The sequence below is a fragment of the Pogona vitticeps genome, chromosome 12 (genome assembly GCF_051106095.1).
Source record: "Pogona vitticeps strain Pit_001003342236 chromosome 12, PviZW2.1, whole genome shotgun sequence".
Lineage (NCBI taxonomy): Eukaryota > Metazoa > Chordata > Lepidosauria > Squamata > Agamidae > Pogona > Pogona vitticeps.
The window spans coordinates 21094469-21118973 of NC_135794.1; the positions used below are offsets into that span (position 1 = coordinate 21094469).

The 24505-nt window shown below is 43.9% G+C and overlaps 1 protein-coding gene across 1 annotated transcript in view; it reads left to right on the forward strand.

Moving 5' to 3' along the window:
* AGBL1 (AGBL carboxypeptidase 1) overlaps positions 1-24505 on the forward strand; it is a 326572-nt gene that overhangs the window by 57005 nt on the left and 245062 nt on the right. The window contains exons 7-15 of the mRNA XM_072981877.2: positions 8912-9120; positions 12575-12734; positions 14225-14298; positions 15433-15549; positions 16133-16713; positions 18019-18102; positions 19276-19362; positions 20732-20880; positions 21586-21673. Of these exons, the coding sequence (XP_072837978.2) occupies positions 8912-9120; positions 12575-12734; positions 14225-14298; positions 15433-15549; positions 16133-16713; positions 18019-18102; positions 19276-19362; positions 20732-20880; positions 21586-21673 (1549 nt within the window). The remainder of the gene's footprint in view (positions 1-8911; positions 9121-12574; positions 12735-14224; positions 14299-15432; positions 15550-16132; positions 16714-18018; positions 18103-19275; positions 19363-20731; positions 20881-21585; positions 21674-24505) is intronic.

The following is a 24505-nucleotide window of genomic DNA, read 5'->3' on the forward strand; positions in this document are numbered from 1 at the left end:
CTCCATTCCTGTCATGGAATGGCCTCCCGGTTCTCCTTGTCTGGCTCCGACCCTCCCCGAACCCTGCAAAGTTGGCTATGCAACACCTCCACCAATAAAATATAATTAAAATAAAACAATAGCCTTGGATCCTTCCGGATCACTGTAACCAAATTAGGAATGCTGACAGCTGAATCCAACATTAATACAGCACAGTTTGAAGTCATGACTCGGATGCGGTACTATGTGGTGTGTATTGTATAATCACTGGTAGGTTGGCTGCAGTGTTGAAACAACATCTGGTGTGACATATGCTGCAGGAATAACTGTGATGGGGGAGTGTGCAGAAAATACTGAAAGTTGTTTTCCTCCCTGGTACTGGCGTTATGTGCACACAGCTTGATTGTCAGCAGCAAGAAGTGACATTACCGTTCGTGACCTGGAGGTCTAGTCAATATTAGCTTTGAAGTTTTGAGTTATGGCAAAAATATAAGTAAAGTTCAAAAGGAGGCAGAGGAGAGGGGTGTGTGTGTGTGTGTGTGTGTGTGTTTCTTTCTTTGTTGGGCATAAATGCTGCCGTAACAGTCTATAGAGTTTCTGGAGAAGCTTAATATTCCCAGAGGAAGGGAACGCTTAACAAGTAGAAGCGTGGGAAAGCTCCTTGCTTTCCCAAAGTACATTTTAGTTCCTCAGTCAACAAGGCAGAAAAGCGCTCTGATTCAGAAATGACACTAATAGGAGAATCGTATTGTGTCGCCATTTCTGCTTCGGAGTGCAGTTGAGTGATTATATATTTGCATACCCCTCCTGTCTGAAAAGGGAGCAACTTGAACAGGAAAATGGATGCATCGAGGAGCATGCCAGACTAGAACCAATCCACCCGTTCCTTTTTTTTAAATGTACAGAAAGCTTCTGGTAAACAAGAAGCGAAAACAGAGGAACCTTCACCTCCAGTCTGAGTTGATATCCATTCTATTCAAGTGTTCAGAAAAGGTCAACCTGAAAGCATGAGGAGGGGATATACAGAGATGTAGAATTCTCTCCCAGCTCATGTATTAGATTAACCCTTTTCTGAACTCCCCGGTAAGCCTCTTGCCCTTCAGGAAGTTCACCGTGTTATGTTCTTGCTCGCGCAGCGTAGGTTTTCATTCTTCTACCTGTAACTGTCTCTCTCTCCCTGCCAACAAACAAAAGGAAGGAAGGAGGTCTATTATTACCCGATGCGGAGACTTGCTTGCAATAGGTGTTGAGTAAACCAGCGAGGGAGAGGGTGTGAAGCCCACCCTCCACATTTTTGGCCGCTGTTTGAGATCTTCGCAACCTTTTCGTTCCAGGAGTTATTTATTTATTTACTGAACGTCCGTACCATCCGATTAGTGCAGGGCAGCTAGCAATGCAAGTGATGCAATACAACAATAACAATGGATATATAACAAAGTAAATCAAATCAATGGACATAAAAATAAACCAGTCAACATCAGACGGTAGATGGATGGAAAAACACAAGATGTGAATATGTGTGTTTTTTGTGTGTTACTGTTTCAAAAGCCTTGCAGAACTTTAATTCCATTATCTCCAGAATTCGTTTAATGGTTTGTCTCCTCCCTATCTTTTACACAGTGTTTTCTTCTCTTTTTTCCCCCCTTCTGGTCCATATTCTCTCCATGCCACACGGTGGCACTCTTACTATAACAATGCCAGCCTTCCGAAATCCTTAATCCAATATTTATTTTTAGTGAGTAATTTGTTTATCAGCTGGCTATTTTAATCCAATGTCGCTATTATTTGTCACTGCCGACGGGTTGGCTTCCCTCAGCCTGAGAGAGACTCGGGTGCATCTTTTTAGGGAAATCACCTCGCTGAAGTTGATCTTGGGCACTTTTTGCTTGGCGGTTGCCAAAGATTAAAAAAAAAAAAAAACGAGGTGAAACAAGATAAAATAAAGTGGTGCGAGGGGGGAAAAAAACACCCCCCCCCAACCATCAAACAGTTTAAAGAGGCTGGGGATGGCAGTCTTTTGAATGTTCCTCAAAGTGGAAATGAGAGTCTGGGAGGTGTCGTGAAGAAAGATCTTCAACGCAGGTGATCAAAATAAATAAATTTTTCAAAACCCCCCGGTCTGTTCTGAGCCAGCAAAGCTGTTGATCTGGGATTTTTATATTCAGCACAACAGGAAGCCAACACCTAAGAAGAGGAAATCTAGGGACACCTTTATGATGATTATGTTTTTCTCTTGTAATATGTGGGCTTTAAACTCATATTAGCATTCAGTGTGTACATACAGATGAGTTGCAGATGCCGCAGAAAGAGTGCCGTCCACAAGGGGCGCAAGACAAGAGTTTAATTCTCCTATTAATTTGGAATGAAACGGGTTTAATGGGTTTAAAACTAAGTCAGACGGTAATTCCTGTGATATCTGGGGGAGCTATTTCGTAAATCCTTTGTATGTTTGTTTCAGTACAGTTTAATGCCTGAGCAGTCATGCCTGCGAACAAAGCCTTGTTTACTTCCTCTGACCAATCAGAAAACGGAGCAAATGAATTTGCAAAGTGGGGGAGACGTGAACAGCTCCTCCTGTGACAATCCAACATCTCACTTGACCTTAAAGAATTCTTGCTTCTAATAAGGCACTATCTGTAATGTAGTTTAACCTGGAAAATAAAAGCTGGGGTTTCAGCAATGATTTGGCTCCAATCAGGAGATTATATGGGAACCGGAGAGAGCTCAACACCTTCCTCTCACCTGGGCCTTGATCCAGGCGGGTGCTGCTTCCACAAGCTTCCTCCTCCTCCTCCTCCGTAGACAGTCTCTAGATCATTGCTTCTCTAGAAGGGCTTGCATTGTTTTCCATCTGCTCTGCTCCTGTGGCCCTAGAGGTGAAGTCACACACACACACACACGCACACACACACACACACACACACACACACACACACACACACACACACACACACACACACACACACACACACACAAGTGCCTTGTGATTGTTTAAGACAGTGGTGTCCAACCTTGGCCCTCCAGATGTTCTTGGACTACAACTCCCAGAAGCCTTCACCACCACCTCTGCTGGCCAGGATTTCTGGGAGTTGAAGTCCAAGAACATCTGGAGGGCCAAGGTTGGGGACCACTGGTTTAAGACGTAGATGGGATTCTGGGCAGCCATCGGCACTGGCCTTGCAAATGGGCAGAAGGTGGCCGTGGCCTCAGGCTACTGGATCTTAAGTGGACTGAAGTGACTCTTGTTCCTACTGCATAGGCATTGTGAGAGTGTTATGAAATGCTGACACACTGGCAGTGTTCAAGTTTCAGCTCCTTTTTACATGGTACGGAAGGGGCAATGGCTTGTCCTTTTCTCAGGCCACAAAATGTCTTGCGGTGGTCCTGACAACCAACAAGGACATTGCTGGAGTCATGCCACGGGGATGTCTGGGTCCAAAGGATGACTCACAGTGCAGAGGCTGACTCCGAAGGGAGGTTTTCCAGCTCCTCTTTGCCTCTGAACTTTGTCATTTGTCTACAGCTAGCGGTGTGGTGCCAGAGGACACTCTTGAGAGTCCCCTGGACTGCAAAGAGTACAAACCTATCCGTTCTGAAGGGAATCAACCCTGAGTGCTCACTGGAGGGACAGATCCTGAAGTTGAGGCTCCAATACTTTGGCCATCTCATGAGAAGAGAAAACTCCTTGGAAAAGACCCTGATGTTGGGAAAGTGTGAAGGCAAGAGGAGAAGGGGACGACAGAGGATGAGATGGATGGACAGGGTCATTGAAGCGACCAACATGATTTTGACCCAACTCTGGGAGGCCGTGGAAGACAGGAGGGCCTGGCGTGCTCTGGTCCATGGGGTCACGAAGAGTCGGGCACGATTTAATGACTAAACAACAACAAAACAGTGTTTGACCTGTAGATGGTTTTGAATTTCTGGTTAAAATTCTTCTTTGCTACATAGTAAAAGTACTGAGAGTGGAATTGCTACAAGTTCTCCTGATAGTCCACCCTTTTCTCATTAACTGGTACTTAAGAGTCCCAATAACTCAGTCTGAGACACTAGCAGTAGAAAGAATGAAATGTTTCCCTACTTACATTTGTGAACAAATCAACAGCGAACTAACAGCAAACATAGCTGCTTCCAACAGACAAAAGAGAGATGGAAAGGAAACACTTAGCGGGGAGGCGGGTCTTTCTTTGACTTCAGAAGCAGGAAGGAACGATTGGTTAGTGCAGCATAGATTGACTGTCACCCCAGCCCAGAAAGGTGCCTCCCAGTTACTCAGACCGCAGGCAGCATGTGAGGTTGTAAAAACTTCAATAAAATGTCCCTCCTTTGAGTGAGCATTTGGTAACTGAGGCAGTCCACAAATTTCATCTTTCTGGTGGGGAAGGATTTCAGCCTTTTGGTGTGTAATATCTCGTTTCAAGGGCAATATAGATAGATCTTACTTACAACCATCTTATAACTGGGCAGTTTTGTACTGTCTAGATGCAGAGGGCAAGGGCACTCAAATGGCCCTTCAACTGGGAGGGTTCCCATCACATGCCTGTTCTTCCACTGGTTGTGAGATGCTTCAACTATTTTTCATGTGGTTGGTTGCCGATCAGAGTGTGACGGAATGCTTACACAATTGCTGTTACACCCCACAGTTTTAAGCAATAAGATGCTTGCCGCTATTTTTGGAAATTTGTTTCTTGAAAAGTCTCTAAAATGAGAAGTGGATTAGTTATACCTGGAAACTAGTTCCTCCAGAGAGCCAGCTGGAATGACTGATAATTAGTTTTTAGTAGAGCCAATTAAAAGATATTTACAAAGCTCTTCTATAAACCATCAACAAAAATGCTGTAACTAGAAGAGCTATTAACCAGATAGTTATAAATATTTTTGAAAGTATATTTGTTTGCTTTGAAAAGAGGTCCAAAATGGTAACAACTACGAATCCATAAATGTGCACAGATACCTACTCATTTTTCAGCTTAAGTATCTGGATTAGTGCTGTCTTCAAATTGGTTCCCTCAAAGCTCCAGCTGATCCCTCTGATAATTAACTTCTAATAGGCCCTCATCATAGGCATTTGGTGGATCCTTCTGTTCAGTGCTTTATATAAACAACATCAATGAAATCCTTTCCCTTTGAGGAATAAATGTGAAATAAATATCTCCAAACTTCTCAACAGAGAATTCCGTTTCCATGTTAGTGGAAATACCAATACAGAGAAAACAAAAACAAAAAAAATGGACCAGTATTGAAACACCACAACAAAAAAACCCAACCCAACAAAGTCAATGTCGACCCAGTGGAAGACAAGAAATGTCTAACCCAGTAGAAACTGGGTGGATTGACTGGTTTCCACTATACAACATGCCAGGGATTATTGGTGTTGTAAATGTCAGATTTTTAGCTAGTGTCAAGAACAACCTACCCTATTTCCCTCCTCCAGGTGAGTCTGAAGCTGCTGCTTTACATCTAAAACAATCAAGTAGTTGACTTCGGACTGAAGACAGCAACACACAAAGATTTGCATATCCCCTTGTTCTGCTAAGTAAGCACAAGTACGCTCATCACATTTCAGGCTGACCCTTATTTACTTATCTATTTGAAGCCCTTTGAGTCCACCTTTTGAGTTTGTAATTTCCAAGGTGCCTCTGATGAGAATTTTAAGAAGCGAATTAGCATAAAACGGGGGAAACGCCACATGTAACATCAAAATGTCAGAGCAGATAAAATAAGGTCCATAGCAGATAAAATAAATAGGGCAACATTAAAAGGAATTAATCATTTGAAGAGGTAGGGGCATAAATGAAAACAGTCTTTGCGTGGCACCTCAGTGCTAATAGATTAAGTACTAGTTGACCGTCTGTAGGGAAAACATGATGAAGAGGGCCTTCTACCATTAAAAAGACCCTCTCCGTCATCATGTCATACCTATGTTGGAAGGAAACATTCCTGAGGAGGAACCAAAATTTCCTGAAAAAGATGGCAAGAAGGAGCAAATTGTCTGTCTGTCTGTCTGTCTGTCTGTCTGTCTGTCTGTCTGTCAGTCAATCAATCAATCAATCAATCAATCAATCAACCAATCAATCAATCAATCACCCTATTAGGTTGCCACTCTTTGGGTGGTTTACCACAGGGGTCCCCAACCCCTGGTCCATGGCCCAGTGCTGGTCTGTGGAGACAGACCTCCCACCCCCCGCACACACTCCTCCCCACAGCCCCTTCGTGGATGCGCACGAGTGCCCCCAAGTGCCTCCGCCCTTCACGCATGCATATATATGAGTGAGCACCCCACTCATTCGCACATGCATGCAAGTGTGAGCATGCACCTGTCCCTTCGCGAATGCATGCGAGTGCGGGGGGCACCTCCCCCAACCGGTCCGCAGTGTTAAAAAGGTTGGGGACCACTGGTTTACTACCTGCAATTAAAAAAAGAACTCAATAGAACAAATGCAGTACAATACAATTACACCCTTTCACTAGCTGAAGCTTTTTTAAAAATAAAAATACATAAATTAAAACCCGTTTGAACATCTCAGGACAAATTTACACCAGCAGCAAGCTGTTTTGTAAAATTCGGCCTCAATCAGTTTCCTAAATTCAGAGAAAGATGATGCCTAGTGGACCTCTGTAGGAAACTTGATCCAGAGGAAAGGGGTGATGGCTGAGAATGCTGGATTCCTTTTGTTGGCTTCTCCTCCTCTTCCTCCTCCTCTTTTTGGCCTCCTTAAGTGTTAACAGTTCTTAACATCATTCCATGTCCATCTTAGCTCTGTTGGTTAAAAGGTTGCAAAATCTCCTGCCATAATCGTGGGGAGACCATGAGTTGGGAGAAAACACCATTGACTGAAATAAAAGGTCAGCCAAGACATTCAAGGAATGTCTTCCTGAAAAGACATATATTTTGCAAACTTTTTTTCCACCCATTTGCAAAATCATTCTGGAGCTCCGTGGTATCCTAAGAGACCAGCCCATGTATTATCATGTAACCAATCTCTCCAGGTGTAAGGAAAAAGTGGGCAGTTTAACACGTCTTCCAACAAGTTTGTTTTCTTTGTTGTACCTGACACAGTACAGTAACCCCCCCCCCCCCGGCCCCTGGAAATAATTTATTTCGACATAGGGCCCAGGTGCATTCTGGCATTTGGCCATCCGAAGTCTGCTACAGCGCTGCGTTACAGCGCTGAGGGTGGAAGTTGAATTAATAGTGACAAGAGGAGTAGCAAGGCACAGCGTATTGTGATGGAGCAGCTGTCCATATGGAGGGACCCAGAATATCAGAAAATCACCTCTTTCATCTTGGTCTGAGCTGGAGGTGTGGAATCTTGTGTGCGGCTTTAACATTCCTCTTGAGGTTCCTCATTCTGTTGAGATGGCCTCCTTGGTCCAGAATGAGAAATTCCGTGAGTTTTCTTTACATCCTCAATCGCAGGTAACTTGTGTTGCACACGATGGGTGAGTTGGCAAGCCCAGGTATCTGTCAGGGGCTGCTTTGATCACTATCTCAAAGGCTTGGAGCCGAGCAGACACAAAAACACTTAAACCCCCCCCCCCCCCAAAAGCTAGACAGTCTGAATGGCTCCCAGTGATTGCTATTCAAGCAAGTGCGCTGGCTGGGCTCTTTGATTACCAGGTTCCTGACAGCTTTTGATGAGTCTGACCTTTAAAAAAAATAAAGATCCTGATGACGTCTCCAGCCCCCGGTATCATCCTCATTGGCTAATGTAGGCCACATGGGTAGCCTGCCAATGCTGTCCATCAGAGCTGTTGATGTAAATTTATGCAACACAGAATTTCATAGTACAGCTCCTTTCAGAGAGGTGGGTTGTGCTTAGCAGAATCTGCATTGCTTTTGAGCCTCCAGGGGACAAAATAACATCACACCAAGCATTATATAGAAGTGCTGGATAGTTCAGTGGTTTGGGTGGGAGTTTGACAGGCACTCTTCCAGCTCAGCCGTTCTAAGATGGTTATTATTATCCTCGTCTTTCTTCTGATCTTTGTTCTTCCTGAAATATTTTACTTTTCCTTGCGGATTTTTTCCCTATAACCTTCTGTAACATCTCAGTAATCTTTTCCCATCATGAAGGATGTGGGTGTTTGGAAAGGAGTGGAGGTGAAAACAAGGCCATCCTAGTATCCGTATCCAAACCCACCTAAATTTCAAGCATTGTCTACCTCTACCATTTCCAGCTTCTGCCTTGGGAAAAGTTTCGTTGGCACCCAGAGGACACACAAAAAAAGTGCTTCCGGAACCCTTAGTGGCTTTTAATTGCTAGAATGTAGTGGCTGCAAAATATTCGGGCTATACTAGATGTCGAAATTTACTGTTTTCCATTGTGCAGTAGAATTGCCTGAAAGATATTTGTAAATTAAGCCCATGTTTGCTGTGACAAAAAGATGGCATTCAGTGCTGGAGGAGAGCACCTCTGCGAAAAATGTGCTAAACATAGTTCAGTTTGAATTCTCTTGGTAATGCATGCATGGCCTACTTATCAGTGATTCAGCCCCTTGCTGTTCATGCAAAGAAAAGGCTGCGCGTCCACAATTAAATACTTGCACCCCTTTCAGGCTACAAAACCCCTGGTGCACTTTTGTCTTGGCAAAGAAGGATTTAAATACAATTGGATTTAAATACAATTTCTGGTGGTGAAACCCACGCGACATTGTGAGATTTGATGGAGATCAAATGCATGCTGAAATTATGGAAAGTGGTAAGCGTCTAGTGTGAAATCTTAAAAACAAGGATCAAGGGAAGCCTGTGAAGGAAGTGACAAGCTTTAATGTTCGTGTCTCCTATGGCAAGGGGAATATCAAGTGCCTGTGGTGGATATTCGGTATCATCCATATTTACACCTCTCACATTGAGTGACAATGTATGCTTGTTGATAGGTGTCCATCCACCAGGCCATTTTTTCAGGACCTTTGGCACTTTCCCTTTCAGAGTCTAACAGCCGCCGAGCCATAAACCGAGGGTATGTATGTCAGCTGCTTCGGCTGTACCAAGACTGGCATCGCCACGACACCTCCAACAGCTGCATCCCCATCCGGAGGGGCCTTCTGCTCTGCCTCAAGCACCTCACCAACGTCTGGTCGGGTCGAGAAGGCTTCCTTCTTGCCCGTGGAATGGAGAGTCTTTTCGCAACGGCTCAGGTAACTGCGCCTTCCAGTGGAGGCACCACCGAAGCGGTGGGATGCAAAGGGTCGGATCCTCTCGTTGTCAAAAAGGAACAATGCGCAGGGGCACACAGGCACACAGACTGTTTAGGGGGCATATCAGGACATGTGGGTTCAGCGGGGGGGTGGGGGCCCAGTTGCACTCCCCTTGAAGACTCAGCTTTATAGCTTGAATGCCTTTCTAGATTCAGTCCTGGCTCTTGACGCCCCGGTTTCAGCGGTGCTCTGGAGGTGTTTTGCACCGTCAAAACTGGCATGCCAGCTGTGCCTGTTTCTATGAGCTGGCCACAGTGGCATATGCTTGATTTATGCTTCATCTGGATTGCTATCATCCTTTCCATGCACGGGCAGCGCTGTGGAAAGTGTTTGGACCATCCGGTAGATCCAAAATGGTGCAGTCAAGCTGTTAGCTGGAGCCAGTTACAATGAGAACAGACCTTCTTTCTAGAGTAACTTTGCTGGTATGATTCTTTTGGGCCCCAACTCAAAGTACTGGTGATGGTATTAAAAGCTCTATACAGCTTGGATCCTGGCTATCTGAAGCCAGCCTGGGTCTTAAGATAATCATGTGAGAACTTTATTTCAGTCCTACTGTATTCAGTGAGGATCGGAGACAAAGCCTTCTCAGTGGCTGCCCCTGGATTATGGAAATCCCGTCCAAGAGGGCTCTAGGCTGGCCCCCTCTTTTCTGCCCCTCCATCAGCAGGCAAAGGCATGTTGATTTAAACCAGCCATTTAGGGGCTTTTAATGGTGATTGTTGTTGTTCTAAAATTGTTTAGATTGGTTTTACATGGTTTTAAACTGCACTCCACTAGCCCCGTACGCAGTCTGAATCATGATCCTTCCCATTATGCCTCCCAAGAGAAGGGAAAATATGTGCTAAGATTCTGGCAACAGACTGTTGTAAGCTTGCAAGATTCATCAGAGGATTCCCTTGGCCTCCCTGCAAGACGCCTGCATAATCCTGCTGGATTTTGTGCCGGACTTCAGTCATTCAGGGGAGGGGAAAAAAAAAAAGAGAACAGCTGGAGTTTCACACTGGCATCTTCTTTCCCTCTTATTCCATATTTGCAAAACTCACCGTGCTTGAACATACCCAACCAGTGCATGAAAGAACTCTGTAGGTTCGTCATCCTACATACTTTCAAAGATGGCCATGCACATTTAGGACTAATTGCTTAATCTCTCCACTGATTGACCCCCCCTTTCCCCCTTGTTATTGGGGGGCTGCTCTGGTGAGGCACCCCCAGTGGACAGGAGGGCACCAAAAGAATAAAAACATTTCATTACTTACCGTTGTGAACAGAGTAACAGCAAAATAACACTGCTTCCAACAGAAAAAGGGAGAGAGAAAGGAAAACACTCAGCAGAGAGGCGTCCCTCTCTGAATTCAGAGTCCGGAAGGAACGATGGGTTAGCGCCGAATAGATCGATCATCACCCTGGCCTAGAAAAGTCCCTCCCAGCTATACTTACTAGAGGCAGCATGTGAGGTTGTTAAAAAACAGCAACCAACCTCTAGGGGTTTATTTGTTTGACAATATGACCGAGACCACTGCTGCAACATTTTGTTGTAGTTCCCAATGTGTAGCTGCACAGATATTCAGTAGTGCTGTCTTGGCGGGGCTCATCATGCTTTGTTTGTATTCTAGGCGGATGGGACGGCATTTTCTCAAGCCATTGGGAATGAGAAACCAATCACATTCTTATGTAGATGGGCATCGTGCAGCTTAACAGCCGCGATATATGATAGCTTTTCTGTTCTGTTCCCCTGTCTCTGGAGATTATTGTATGTGAGCGGTAGCAGCAAAGCCTTCAAGATTATGGAATAGTACACATTTTAAAATGGTTAAGATTCTGCCTTTGCTGCAGAGGTCATTTGGCTCTTGGGGCTGCGATATTTAATTTGTAAAGGAGAGGAATGGGGAGGCTGGCGCTTGAGTGACAACGGCGGAATCCAAACGCTTCCAGACTTCTGTTCATCTGGTTTTCTTCACAAAATGGTGGAGTGTTGAATTATGTGAGTTTGTTTCTGAAAGGGAACTAAGGCAGGACTATATCATTTTTTTTTTAAAAAAAAGAAAGAAATCTGAATTCTGTGTAGAATACTGCACACACACACCATTTTCTGTGGCATTTAGCAGTTGCCTTTTGTCATTCTTACCTCTTACTCGAATGCGTAGTCCTGTTCGGGCATTACAGCCTGCAGCCGGGATGTGAGAAGGTGTTCTTGTCCAATTTTCATCCCTAACCCCCCACTCCCCAGATTGTCAATTAAACCATCGTATCTTCAGACCCTTGAACTCTAAATGGGTTTGGCTGAATGAGGCCAGAGCGCCATCGTGATTGGAAGGCTGGCCGGCCGGGGCCCCTGATCACACAAGTACTGCAAACACATTCAGCACTTAAAGGTCCTTCTTTGGGGCTCTGTGTTGAATGTGTCAAAGTATGATTGACATCTGGACAGGGGAAAGATAACCTCTGACACAAAGTGCAGGTAAATAAAAAGCCATCCCCTGTAAACTTTAGTAGGAACGAAGAGTAACTGTCACATTGCAAAAGGAAGGAAAGAGTGACTACTTGTAAATGTTCTCTTCTGTTACACACAAGGGTGTCTCAAAATACTGAGCCATTCTTTATTGGGGGGAGGGGCCATAGAGCCTGGTGGCACAATGGTTAAACTGCGGTACTGCAGTGAAGACTCTGCGGTACTGCAGTGAAGACCTCCATCTGATCCTGATGAGCTCTGTCAGCCAGCTCAAGGTTGACTCAACCGTCCGTCTTTCTGAGACGGGTAAATTGAGTACCCAGCTTATGGGGGTGGGGCAACATGTAGCCTGCATAATTAAACTGTAGACAGCCCAAAATGATCTAAGGGCTATGGAATGGTATATAAGCAGCACACTTTCCTTTTTTTTTTTTTTTTTTTTTGCAACTGCGGCAAGATTTTTTTCCAGTTATATATATATATATATATTTATGAGAAGTTGTCTTTCTGCCTTAAAAAGAAATCAACATGGCAAAAGATAACAAGGTGAGAGTGGTTGTTCAACTAGATAGGTGGGATATAAATAAAATAAAATGAAATAAAATAAAATAAAATAAAAATAAATAAATAAATAAATAAATAAATAAATAAATAAATAAATAAATAAATAAATAAAAAAAATCAGAATTTTTGTTCAGAACTCTTGTTTTGCACTTTTTTTGGCAAAAACGTGCAAATGCACAAATATCTGTTCAGTCCCACTGAGATGGGAGAGGACTTTTGAAATGTTTGATTCTTATCTACAAAGGTGAAAAAGCAAATATCTACATCCTTGTGCAATAGTTAGTTTTGTAACTAATTGCTTCCAAGATCTGGGAATTGCTGATGGTTAGCTAAAGAAGTGAACATCGGAAAGAAACATTTGCCTTCTTTCATATCCAGGACTGTCTGATTAGCAAGAATCTGGATCCAATAGTAAATACAGTGACCCAAATCCTCAGGAAAACGTATCCCAAGATGGTGCTCCCACCAGCCGCTCTTAGCAGTTGTTATTCCTTTCCAGTCCCAGGAAGAAGGGACCCTTCACCTCTTAGGCTTGAAGGTAAATCACTGGAGTGCATGTGCTGGGAATGTAATCAATCAATCAATCGGTCAATGGCATCTGCTCTGTTTTTACCACCCCAGTTAGTCAATGTTGTTGCTTGCAAACAAATTAGATGCTTTTACTTTGAAAAATGCGCTTCTCAGCATGGAAACGCCGTGTGTCTCCGGTCTGTGTTGGAAACTGATGAATGTCTTTGTTCTGAATTAAGCTTATCCAAGCTTGCTCAAACATGGACCCAATATGCTTGCTTAAACATGGAGCTAATATGTGGGCCGGCTCTACCATTTGTTACAGTGAGACAGTTGCCTTCAGTGTCTGTTGCTGGAATGGGACCACCAGCGGCTCCCAGCTGTTCGTTTTGGGGCCTCTGGTTCTTCCCTCCTGTTGGAGACCAAGTCTGTGTTTCTACGCAACCTCTACACTAGCCTTGAGGCTTCTTTCATTGTGGAGGAGCCACCCTTGTTGTCAGGGCTGAAGTCAGGTTCAGCAGCCCCTCGGGTCAGATCCTGCATATAGTACAGAGGGTCATCTTGTCCTTTGCCTCAGGCAGCAATCTCTCTTGATAGACCATGTGCGGTTGGATCCTTGGCATGGTGGTAGAAATGCTTTACGAGAAAAGAAAGCCGGTTGACTATTAAAACACACGTCTTTTGCTGGAAGAGTAGGGCAATTGTTTGACTGGGTTGTATCAGCTAGTGTTTGCTACATACTGGCTGGAATCCTGCTGGTGTTTACATAAAGTTGTGTAACTTATCACAGCTAATTGCAGCTGATTGTTGCGCTGAGGCATGTATGAACCCTGATACCTTGTAGCAAGTTACACAACAGGATTCTAGCTATTACCTTGTGTTTTCAAGAATATGATTGTTTAATTAGTGCCGCTTCTTTTAAATGGTGGTAAAACTCCTTTCCACCCCATGCAGCTATTTATCCTCTATTTTCTTTATTTTCCTTGGCAACAGTAATATTTAAATGGCCCCTCCGCCAACTGCATGGCTGTTTTCCACTGTATCAGCATCTTTTCCACTGTACCAGAGCCCATTTAGGGCCAAATTTATGCGACACAGACAACACATCGTTAGAAGAGGGAATTCCTTAAGCTTGAAAACATCTGATGGTTACACCACTTTTCCCGACTTCTGTAGCTTGCAAATGATCTGGCTTCAATTTATCTCCATCAGGAGATAAGCACAAGTTTCATTTGCAGATCTGACTTCTCGGTCATAAAAGGTTGCTAGAATTGTGTCTTGAGAATGCTACCAAGTTTTGCCTTCAAAGAAAGTTCTGTGTATAATATATAATTTGATCTTCATAAACTTTGTGTGACCACATGTTGAATGTTGATGTGTAGTGAAACTTCTCTCATTTTTTTGGCTGGATAATATAAGCGGCTGATTGGAGTCTAGAGATCCTTGAGTATTTCTCCCCTCACTGGTGAGCCATCCAGTTCAGCCAAAGGTTTGAACTATTGTTTTTATTTATCACAGCCCATTGTGGAAACGATGCAGAAGAGGAAACAGAGAAAGATACAGATAACGAGGATGTGGATAATAAGGAAGAGGTAAGTATGTATTTTGGAAGCTTTTTAAAAAACCTACCTGATATATGTGAGGTAACCAGATGCCAAGAAAGTCAGGTACTCTGCCCCATTAACTAAGGGGAAGTCAGAATTCTGCTTCAGTTTAGTTTCCCTCAAAATTTATTATACGTCACAAAATTCCAATGTGGGAGGAAATAAATTTAAACGTTGCCCGTCCTTCCTTTCTGGAGGTGCGGCAAGAGGACATTTCAGGGTGTTTTTTTAAATACCTCTCCCATTCCCCTTTTTAAACTGAAAAAGCCAGCTTATGCAGTCTACGAGCCTTTGAAAATGTTAAACATTGTGTGGGGCCCCCGAAGGCCTGGGTGGGCCCCGGACTTAGCAAAATTGTCTGATGTTCTGAAGAAGGCATTTTATAAATTGAGAAAGGAGGTGTCTATTGCTCGTCATAGGATGAGACAAGAAAGCAATAAGGAGGACAGAGTTCCCTATCGTAATGTTCGTTGTGCTTTTCCGGGGGCACATCTAAGTCTGATCTGCTCTCTAGGCTGCAAGGATACATCCCAAGAGTTGGGGAGCGCTGGGTTAAAGTGTCAGGGTAAAAAAAATGCAGAGGGTTTTTTCCGAGCCACGAAGCTGACTAGGTGACCGCAGGTCAGTCGCCAGCTTTCACAGCAAGGAGAGCAGATCCTGTGAAATTCTATCATACTTAATCCCAGAGTAGAGGTTAAGTCAAACGTTTACTCATTTGCTTTAACTGTCTTTTGTTCCTTCTGTATGGCCGCGCTATGGATAATATTCCAAACCAGAGTCTGAGGGCTTGCGCTTGAATGCACGCCGCCTAAAATTACAAAAATCTATTGGTTTAGGGGTTAATTGTTGGTTTAGATGCTCCCTCACAAGAGCAGATGAATGCCCTCTTGAAGCCCAAACAGATGTGACACATGGAAGGTGTGTTTGTGTGTGTGTGAGAGAGAGTTGAGTGTTTCTTACTCACTAAGTAGTCCCCTGGGGAATTTCTCCCTTGGTGCATTATTATGTGAGTTGGGTGGGATTTGGAAAATTATGAAGCACTTTTCACAGAGGTGGTGGTGGTGGAAGGTTTAAAAGGGAGGGCTTCTCCTTGCATCTTCTATTTGGCTCTCTTTCGGATAGGATGATGACTTGGAAACAGATGTTGACAAGCTCATGTCAAAGCCGCCACTTGACCGGCCAGAGGTGGAGCTTGAACAATATGTGGCCTTGTGTCCAGAGCTGCATTGTGACTTTCTGGTGAGTCTATCCTGGAATTTGAGTTTTTCTGTAAATCCAAGGAAGGAGTGTTTGTTGACAGTAATTCATTTGTTTTGTTTTGTTTTGCTTTTTAATTTCTTTGTTTGCCACTAAAAGTTGTGAAAGGAGATACATACGCATTTTCACCTGAAACAGAGGTAGAAGGACAGTGGATGTGGGAGTAAGTGTACTGCAGTCAAAGTACAGAAAGATACATTTACTATCCATGCATATGCAGAGAGATAGTTAGCCTTCAATTTTTGCTACACATATTATTAATTTATTTCATTTTGGCAGAGAAATGTGTGTCATTATAAATCTTTCCAAAATCTCAATTGCGGTTGTAGAGAGTTGATGGATGCAGCATTGTTACAAGAATGGGCAATAAAGCGACACCACATTTCCATGCATGAGTCTGATTTTCCCCCCACCCCACCCCAGTCTTTCCTGCATTTTTGCTGAATAGAAATAATCTTTCCTGCAGTGACACCCCTTGGATTTTTTCCCCCAACCATTAATTCATTTCCCATTTTTGGCTCTTTCTAAACTGGCTTTCTTCTTTCTTCTCCTCTGCACTGCCAAGGAGTTGGACTCAGAGTCTGAAAGTGAGATACATTCTGAAGACGCTCCCGGGACCCTCACGCGTTCCTGCCTCCATGTCATTCCAGATGCCGCTCCCTCCGACCACCAGCCAAAGGGCAAAGAGAAGGACCAAATTGCTATGGGTGAAAAGCTGCCCAAAAGGACACCTCGTGTTATAGCGCACAGTCACTTGAGAAAAGAGAAACCTTTTCAAGAACCTAGAACCGTGGTTCATGATGAATCAAAGCCTTTGGTGGATTCCGTTGAAGAAGAGGGAACCACAGGTGCCACACACCCTCTTGCCACACAGAAACCACGGGCCAAACGAACTTCTCAGTCTCAGTATATAAACTCTTGCAGCCCTGGTGGCCAAGAGCCCGTGGAAGCTTCTGAGGTAGTGAAAAGGCTTCTGGAAAGACACCCAGGCAACATCCCTTTCCACAATCCAAGTTTCTACATGATAAGGGCTGCTGGCACCAGGTCCATTCCAGACTACAGAGTTCTGGCATTCCCGGATCTCTGGGGTCACCTACCTCCACCTTACAGCCAATCTTTACAACAGAGGAGGTACGGCATCCAAAGGTAGGTCTTTCTTCCCTCCTTAGGTTTTTCAAAACTAAGGATGTAGACAAACATGCAAACAGATAGCACGGGGTTGGATATGGCACTGAACCATCTAAAGAGAAACGAGGCAGGGAGCGTCAGCGCCTACGTAGCCGAAATGCGGGTCCCGGAGAGCACAGAGGAAAGAAGAGGGTGCTCACAGGAGTCCGGATATTTGCAGAAATGCAACAAATCTTTAGGACAATAAAGTAAGGAGGACAGGTTAAGTGTGTAAATCTCCACTTTTGTTTGTACAAGGGAGAATAAAAGTCTTCATAGGGGGCAGGATTATGAGAGTCCTTGTGCCTTTGTTTGTGAATGTCGGCTCCTTTTTTGCAGAAGAATTGTAGAAGTGCCTTTATGCCTTAACCATCTCCCCCTGTGTTTTGCTCGGATCACCATGCATTTTGTGCAAAATACCTCATCTTGCGCACAGAATGCCTTTTGAACCAAACAATTTTTTAAAGGAGTTTTAAGGTGCCCAAAGACTTCTTTCTGTTTTTGTTCTAGATGGATTTAATGCAGCCTTTCCTCTAAAAAATTGTTAGGCATTGGTTGAATGCAGAATTTCATTGCCAGTTTTACAGAGGCGTGTAATCCACAGAACATCTTTTTTTTTCCAGCCCAGTGCTAGGGTCAAACTCAATGCATGGGGTGAGAAGTTGAGTGCCTTTCTTTTGTCAGTTCCAGCACACACATTTCTTACCTTCCTCTTGTTGTGAACTAAGTTTTGATTTGTAAGTGACCAATGGGAGGTAAACAGAGGTTTCATTCGCCAGTTTGATTGCTCAGGCATGAAGCTTTGAAAAAATTACATTTAGTTTAGTTTAGTTTTGAAGCTCTGCACCTCATCTAGTTTAGTTTTGAAGCTTGGCACCTCATCTAGTTTAGCCCTCAGTCTGGGAAGTATGAATTAAATCAATTGCAGATGTAAAAAAAAGGAATTTCTGCACCACTGTTAGCGGGAAAAGGGTATATTAACAGCCTGATCATTCCCCAATGAAATATTTTATTTATTTATTTATTTTATTTTATTTTATTTTATTTTATTTTATTTTATTTTATTTTATTTTATTTTATTTTATTTATATGCCGCCCACACTACCCAAAGGTCTCTGGGTGGCTTACAACAATTACAATAATTACAACAATTTTGATGCAGCTGCCACCTGTTTTAAGGTTCTGTGAAGACAGGCAGTCATCTGAACAGTGGGAAAACATCTAAGATGTTTCCTTCTTCAAGTTCATCATCCAGCAGCTGAAACGTCATTTTAATCATTGCAGGGCCAAAATATTTGAAGACGTCCGCCGGGTTCTCTGGCCGGGGGATACAATCAACCGAGTAGCCTTTGACCTAGAAGGCTGCAGGTATGTTTTTTTCCCCTTCCTTTTAAAGGCAAACCCTGTTCAGTCATTCTCTAGTTGCATACATTCACCCTAGGGAGAAGCAAGCTGACTCTTTTCTCAGTTCTCTTGCTCCTCGGCATGTGGAGAGCAAGGAATCTAATGATGGGCAGCCTCCAAGGTCCATGGGGGGCTTCTCATATAACCCGAGGCTGATATTTTAGGGACCCTGCCTCACACGGAGAGGGCTCACTTTCCCCTCATTGGACTCATATATGCAAGAAAGGGATGAAACCAGAACGAGACGAAGCTGAGCTAGGCGTGTGCAATCAATTAGTGAACACCTGGATTATACTTACCATGTCAATGAGACCTGGAATAGGGCGACTTTACTTACTATTGCATTTATTTACCTTCCTACTCTCCTTTTACCTTGCTGTCTCGAGGTGTGGAGTAATCAGTGCAAAATAAAACATCTCATGGTTATCAGAAGACATTTGATAGGTTGTGCTAACGTTATTTCACCGTGGACTCCGACTCTCGATACTGAAAGTTGTCTTTGGCCACGGCCGAGGTACGCAGCCCTGAAGCCTGCCTTGTTTTCATGAGGCTGGCTTTCCGAATCATGGCTCAGCTCTGCACTTGCTTTTCGATAGGCATCTTGAAGCTGGGTTGTCTCAGTCCAAAACCAGATTGTGGTTTGCTTTTCAGTGCTGAATTAGACACGGTCAGTGTACGAACTGGTATCCGTTCGTCCTTGATATTTCTTCTTCTTCCCGAAGCAAAATATCACGGGGAACAGTGATAAGCAGAACAGGCCTGGCAGAGGGTTTCATAAGAATAATCTATAACTTTGGAGATGGAAGGGACCCTCTAGATCATCAAGTCCAGCTTGTCAAGGAGGCCCAGTGGGGAATCAAACTCCCAACCTCTGAACCAACGAGCTATCCAGCAGTCTTTGATGCCTTCCTTTACAAATTTTCCTCAGAGCTCCTCCCTCTGCTTCAGAACAGAGAAGGAGGAAGAGGAAGACAAGATTTACCATCAGGCTTTGGAGGACTCAAATATTCATCAGTTAACTGCCTCTCCTTCACTCCCAACAGCTCTCTGTAAATGTCCCTAGTGAGCACATGCTGTAGTGGCTGCTTTTTCTTTACTGATGTGCCCTGCCTTAATCCCCTTGCCTCTTGTTTTCAGCTCCATAAGCTCCGAGGCTCCAGACTGCCTGAAGTTCTTCTCCAAGTTTGAATCAGGCAACCTCCGCAAGGCCATCCAAGTGCGGGAGTAAGTTGTGGAAGCTGCCAACAGCAAGGGTGGGGCTTGCCCGATACACTTGGGGTGCTTAGTTTTCAATTTAGAATTCATTCTAATTTTCAGGATGTAATAGTAGGCATCCTTTAGTCTCGAGGGACTATGGTCACGTGCTCTGTACAGAGGACTTGGAACAGCGTCTAGTGTGGCTGAGAAGGCCAATTCGAGAGGGACAATTCCTCCCACACTGAAGACAAATACAATATTGTCCCCTGTCCAGATCCCTGATTTGGCTGGTTCTGGGACTGCCTCTTGGTCTCGGCCTGCTGGACAAGGGTCTCTTCAAATTGGGAGAGGCTGTGATGCACCGCCCGCCTCCAGGCTGAGCGCTCAGATGTAAGGGTTTCCCATCTGTTGAGGTTCATTCCTAAGGCCTTCAGATCCCGCTTACAGATAGCCTTGTATCACAGCTGTGGTCTCCCTCTGGGGCGATTTCCCTGCACTCATTCTCCATACAGGAGATCTTTTGGAATCCGACCATCAGCCATTCTCACGACACGCCCCAGCCAATGTAGAATAATTTTCAGGATGTCAGTTTAGAATTCATTCTTAATGGAAGTCACCCTCTGAATCCAGGTTTTTCCCTTCCCCTTTTCCATCTGATCTACCCCCTTTTATCTTGAGCTTCTTATTTTAACCATTGGATATTTTTTGCTGGGAAAGTGCAGTGGGCATGCCAATTGGTATTGGCTATGTAAATAATCTGCTCTTAGTTATATGAGAACCCATGGTCTCCGAGAATGGCAATAGGTTAAGCAGAATTGTGGCTAATTAGCAGATTCCAGTGTGCATTTCATTCCTGATTTCACACTGGATTGTGCAACCAAGATGTTCCCTGGCACCTTGCTAATTAGTTGCATTTAGCTGAGCCAGGTTATGCAAGACCCATGGACACCAATAGGACCCCATCTTAAATACAGAGGAATACACATAGTATATATATTTATTTATAAATATTGGAGTGGAGAATATATAGTCGTGGTGGCTAGTTGTCGTTTGTTGTCTTATCGGTCCGAGTCCCCTGTCAAGCCCATGGATCTGTCTAATCTGCGTTGAAAGCCTTCTAAGATGGTGGCCATCATCACCTCTTGAGGAAAGGAGTGCTATAATTTAATTATCATCTTCTCTGTGGAATAAGGCCTCCTTTTGTTTATCCTTTTTGTTTATCTCACCCTTCAGTTTCATAGGATGGCTATAGAATCTCTCTCTCACACTATCAGGATGAGCAGTTTGTATATTTTAGTTTTGCCTTTTCTCCTTGGCCTGGCCCAGTTTTCAGTAAGTTCTGAGAATGTCGGTGTTCTTGGGACTTCATGCGGTCTTTGCTGTTCTTGTGGTCCAGGTTCGAATACGACTTGATCCTGAACCCTGACATCAATAGCTCCCAATACCATCAGTGGTTCTACTTCGAGGTCAGTGCCATGAAGGCAGCTACTCCTTACCGCTTCAATGTCATCAACTGCGACAAGCCGAACAGCCAGTTTAATTTTGGTAAGACTCTTTCTGACGCCGGAGGGACACCTCTGTCCATGCTCATGGTTTGCCTGTATCTTGGGAAGATCATCTTTGAACTGCAGAGCTGAAAGGAACCCCATGGATCTCTGAGTCCAGCTCCTGTTAAGGAGGCCCGGGGGGGGGGGATCGAACTCCCAACCTCTGACTCTGCAGCCAGAGACCTAAGCCACTGAGGTGTCCAGCGATTCATACACATAGTGTCCTACCTACACCTGCAGAGGAGATGTTCCTGCGGCTCATGTTTAGGAGCCTGAGAAGGTTCTTACTGATGCAGAGAGCTTACACAGGAGGAGAACCCTCACCTCTGCAAATCTGTTGCTTTCGCTTTTCCATTTTGAGAAAGTAATTCAGTTACTTTCCCTCCCCATGCAGTGAAGTTAGGAACTTGGAAACTTCCTCTTCTTTGTAAATATTTGCCTTCAAGAAAATTAAGCAATCAAAATTAAGCAAATCAGGTTGGGTTGGGCAGCAGTAAAGCTCAAACAGCCACAGCTTAAAAATAGAACTTGTATCATGTATCCTTCAGACATGATGACATTCTGGCTTCCTTCCTCCTGGATGGATGGAGGGAGGGAGGGAAGGGATAGATAGTCAGTCAAACTCTTCTATGACATTCCCATTGTGCAATTAATCATATTACCTTTCCCCTGGTTTTTCTTGAACGGTCTTTGTTTTGTGTAGGTATGCAGCCAGTCATGTATTCGGTGAAGGAAGCTCTCCAAGGCAGACCTCACTGGATTCGTGTAGGACATGATATCTGTTACTACAAGTAAGTGTAGTCCAAAAGGCTGGCTTGAGCTCAACTTCTTCTCGTGCTAGTGATGGCTACTCCATTCATTCCTAACTCTTTGCAGTAGTTACATTTCTTTCTTTTTCTCTCCATTGTTCTCGTAACCATAAGAGCGATGCTAGCTGGATAGTTCCAGGAGTTTTCTTCCCAAAAAGTAATGTGTGTGTGTGTCAAAATCATACAATCTGTGATGGCCGTAGAGATCAGAGGCGGAACAGTTACTTTGAGAAGGTTACTGGGCTACAAGAACATAATTTTGGAGAGCTTCCAGTGTGTCCTAACCCTTAATGTTCAGAGTTCAGTCTTCAGAGTTCACAGTTTCACGTTCATACCATAGATACTTTCAAGTTCATGCCATAGATACCTTCGACTTTTCTGGTTAGCCTTGCCAAGGACAAATCTTGGAAAGAGTGGAATGATGACATTTCTAATCCACTTTGTACCCCTAAGCACAAAAGCTGCCATCTTTCAATGTTTCACAAGACCTAAGATCATAACATAAAAATTATGTCAGCTCCCAGATGATTAAGGAAATGTCAGCTTTTCTGCCTTTTAGAAGTTGGTTGAAACCCCGGCTTTTAGTCTGCAGGAGGTGTAGGCAAGTCCCCCCCACCCCACAATATTTGTTTACCTTTTAATTTGTATGAATTGAAGTCTAAAGAGCTTTGTGGATACCCCGGACTGCTGGAAAGATAAAGAAGTGGATCCTAGATCAAATCCAGCCTGAACTCTCTGGAGACAAAAAATGTTGAAACTGAGACTGTCCTACTTTGGGCACATCTCTGGTAAAGACAATCATGCTGGGAAAAGTGGAAGGCAGCAGGGAAAGAGGAAGACCAAATACGAGATTGACTGACTCTCTAAAAGAAGCCATAAGTTTGAATTTACAAGAGATGGGCAGAGCAATTGAGGACGGGATATTTTGGAGGCCAGCCATTCATAGAGTCACCATAAGTCAGAGGCAACTTGACAGCACACAACAACAACTACTACAGCAAGACGAAGTCTCTCTAAAGCTCTTGTCAGTAGTATTTACCAGCGAATGTTCATTGATCTGCAATGTATCCCTTCTCTTTCTGAGCCAACTGACGACCCACCCATCTAGATAGACCCCCTTCTCTCTGCCCCACCCCCTTTTCTTAATGGCTCTCTTCCTTCCCGCTTCTCCCAGTATGAATTGCTCTGGGTGTCCTGGCAGACTTGGAAGCTAGCAGATGTAAGGCTTATATAGGCCGATTATTGTCCTAATGGACCCTAATGCCATTAACAAGGCCGTTATTGTGTGGTGATTAAATAGCAGCTGACTGGCGCGATTAAACTGTGAAAGTGCAATTAAGTTCTTAATCATAATCTGGAAAGGGATAGGTTGCAGATGAGAGGATAGGTCTGGCTTATTTTCTGACCCGCCTCCAGCCCAGGGTGTGTGGAATGCGCTGGATTTTATGCTGACGCATCCCGAAAACAGTATCTCGTTCATCTTCTGTCATCTCATCTCTATGCATCTCTTAATCTAATGAGAAAAACAGCTGCTCCAGATTCTGCCTGTTCCTTCTGATCCACTTGTCCTCTCTGGGTGCCCTTGTTTGAGTCACTAAAATAGCACCTCTAGTATGTAAGGGGTGAATATGAGGAGTACCAGGGTGGGGGGCAAAAACCCCAGTTAACAGCAGGATGCTGAGCTTGGTGTGTCTGCTCCGGAGACGGGGCTTCTCAGCGTTTTGCTCCTCAGCAAAGTTGGGGTTTAGCCTTTGATGGCCAACCACAAAGTAAAACAAACTCATTCCCTAAAAGTGAAGGCGAGACAAAACTCATGCTTGGATAAACGGATAGCATTTATCATGGAAGGGCACTTTGCTTCTAAATGCGGTGGCAACCACTTCGTATAGCTGAAACCCTTACCTGTCTCATTTTTGCAGGCAAGTATAAAGAACTGTAGTGTGTCTCTTCCCAGTGGTAAGGAGGACACCTGATTTCCAGGGAATGATGTTTGTTCTATTCCGAAATTACTTTTCTTGTTGTTGTTAAAAAATATATGCACAATTCATTCCATTGGGCCAATTACGGCAGTTGTTCAAATCTAGGATTGTGGCTAATTCATTTTCAGAATCTGAAGCACGGAATAGGTTGCTGGCATCTTTCTCAACAATCAGGCGGTTCTTGTTTTGCTTATTTGTGTATGTGTATTTATGAATGCACACACTGAGCTTCCCGAAGGGGAGGGACATTAGAAACATATTGTGCAGGTAACATAAACTCTGTAGTGGTGTGGAGGTCTTGTTGCCTTGTTCTCCACCGGAGGCAGGACATCTAATGGGGCTTTAACATTCCTCAGTGTTGAGCTGAAGAATATACATTTTGGCAAAAGAAGTTTACAGTTAAGACCAGGTCAGCCACAGGGCCTTTATTCCCCTTATTCTCTCCACCCAACTTCAGGAAACAGTGAAGGGTGGAAAACCTGCTTTATATACGTATCATGTTTCTATCATAACAGAGATGTTTGGTAACACAGTATCCAAATGGTTTCCATGCACCCCTTTCTGACCCCTGTTTGGAGACAAATAGTTCATGCATGGATGTAATTCATAATCTTCAGAGTAACCTACTCTCTGGTGTTTCTGTATACAATGAAGCCAGACACCCTTTTGGGTGTTCAAGAGCATCTCCTGTTAAGTCTGGGAAAGACTGCTGTCTGGAGTTCAGACTAGGTGATACACTTATTCTGTATCTAGAGACAGTGCTCTCTTAATTAGTGAAAAACATTTGTTTGTCTTAGCACAAACTTTTCTTATTTTGGCATCCTGCATTCAAGGG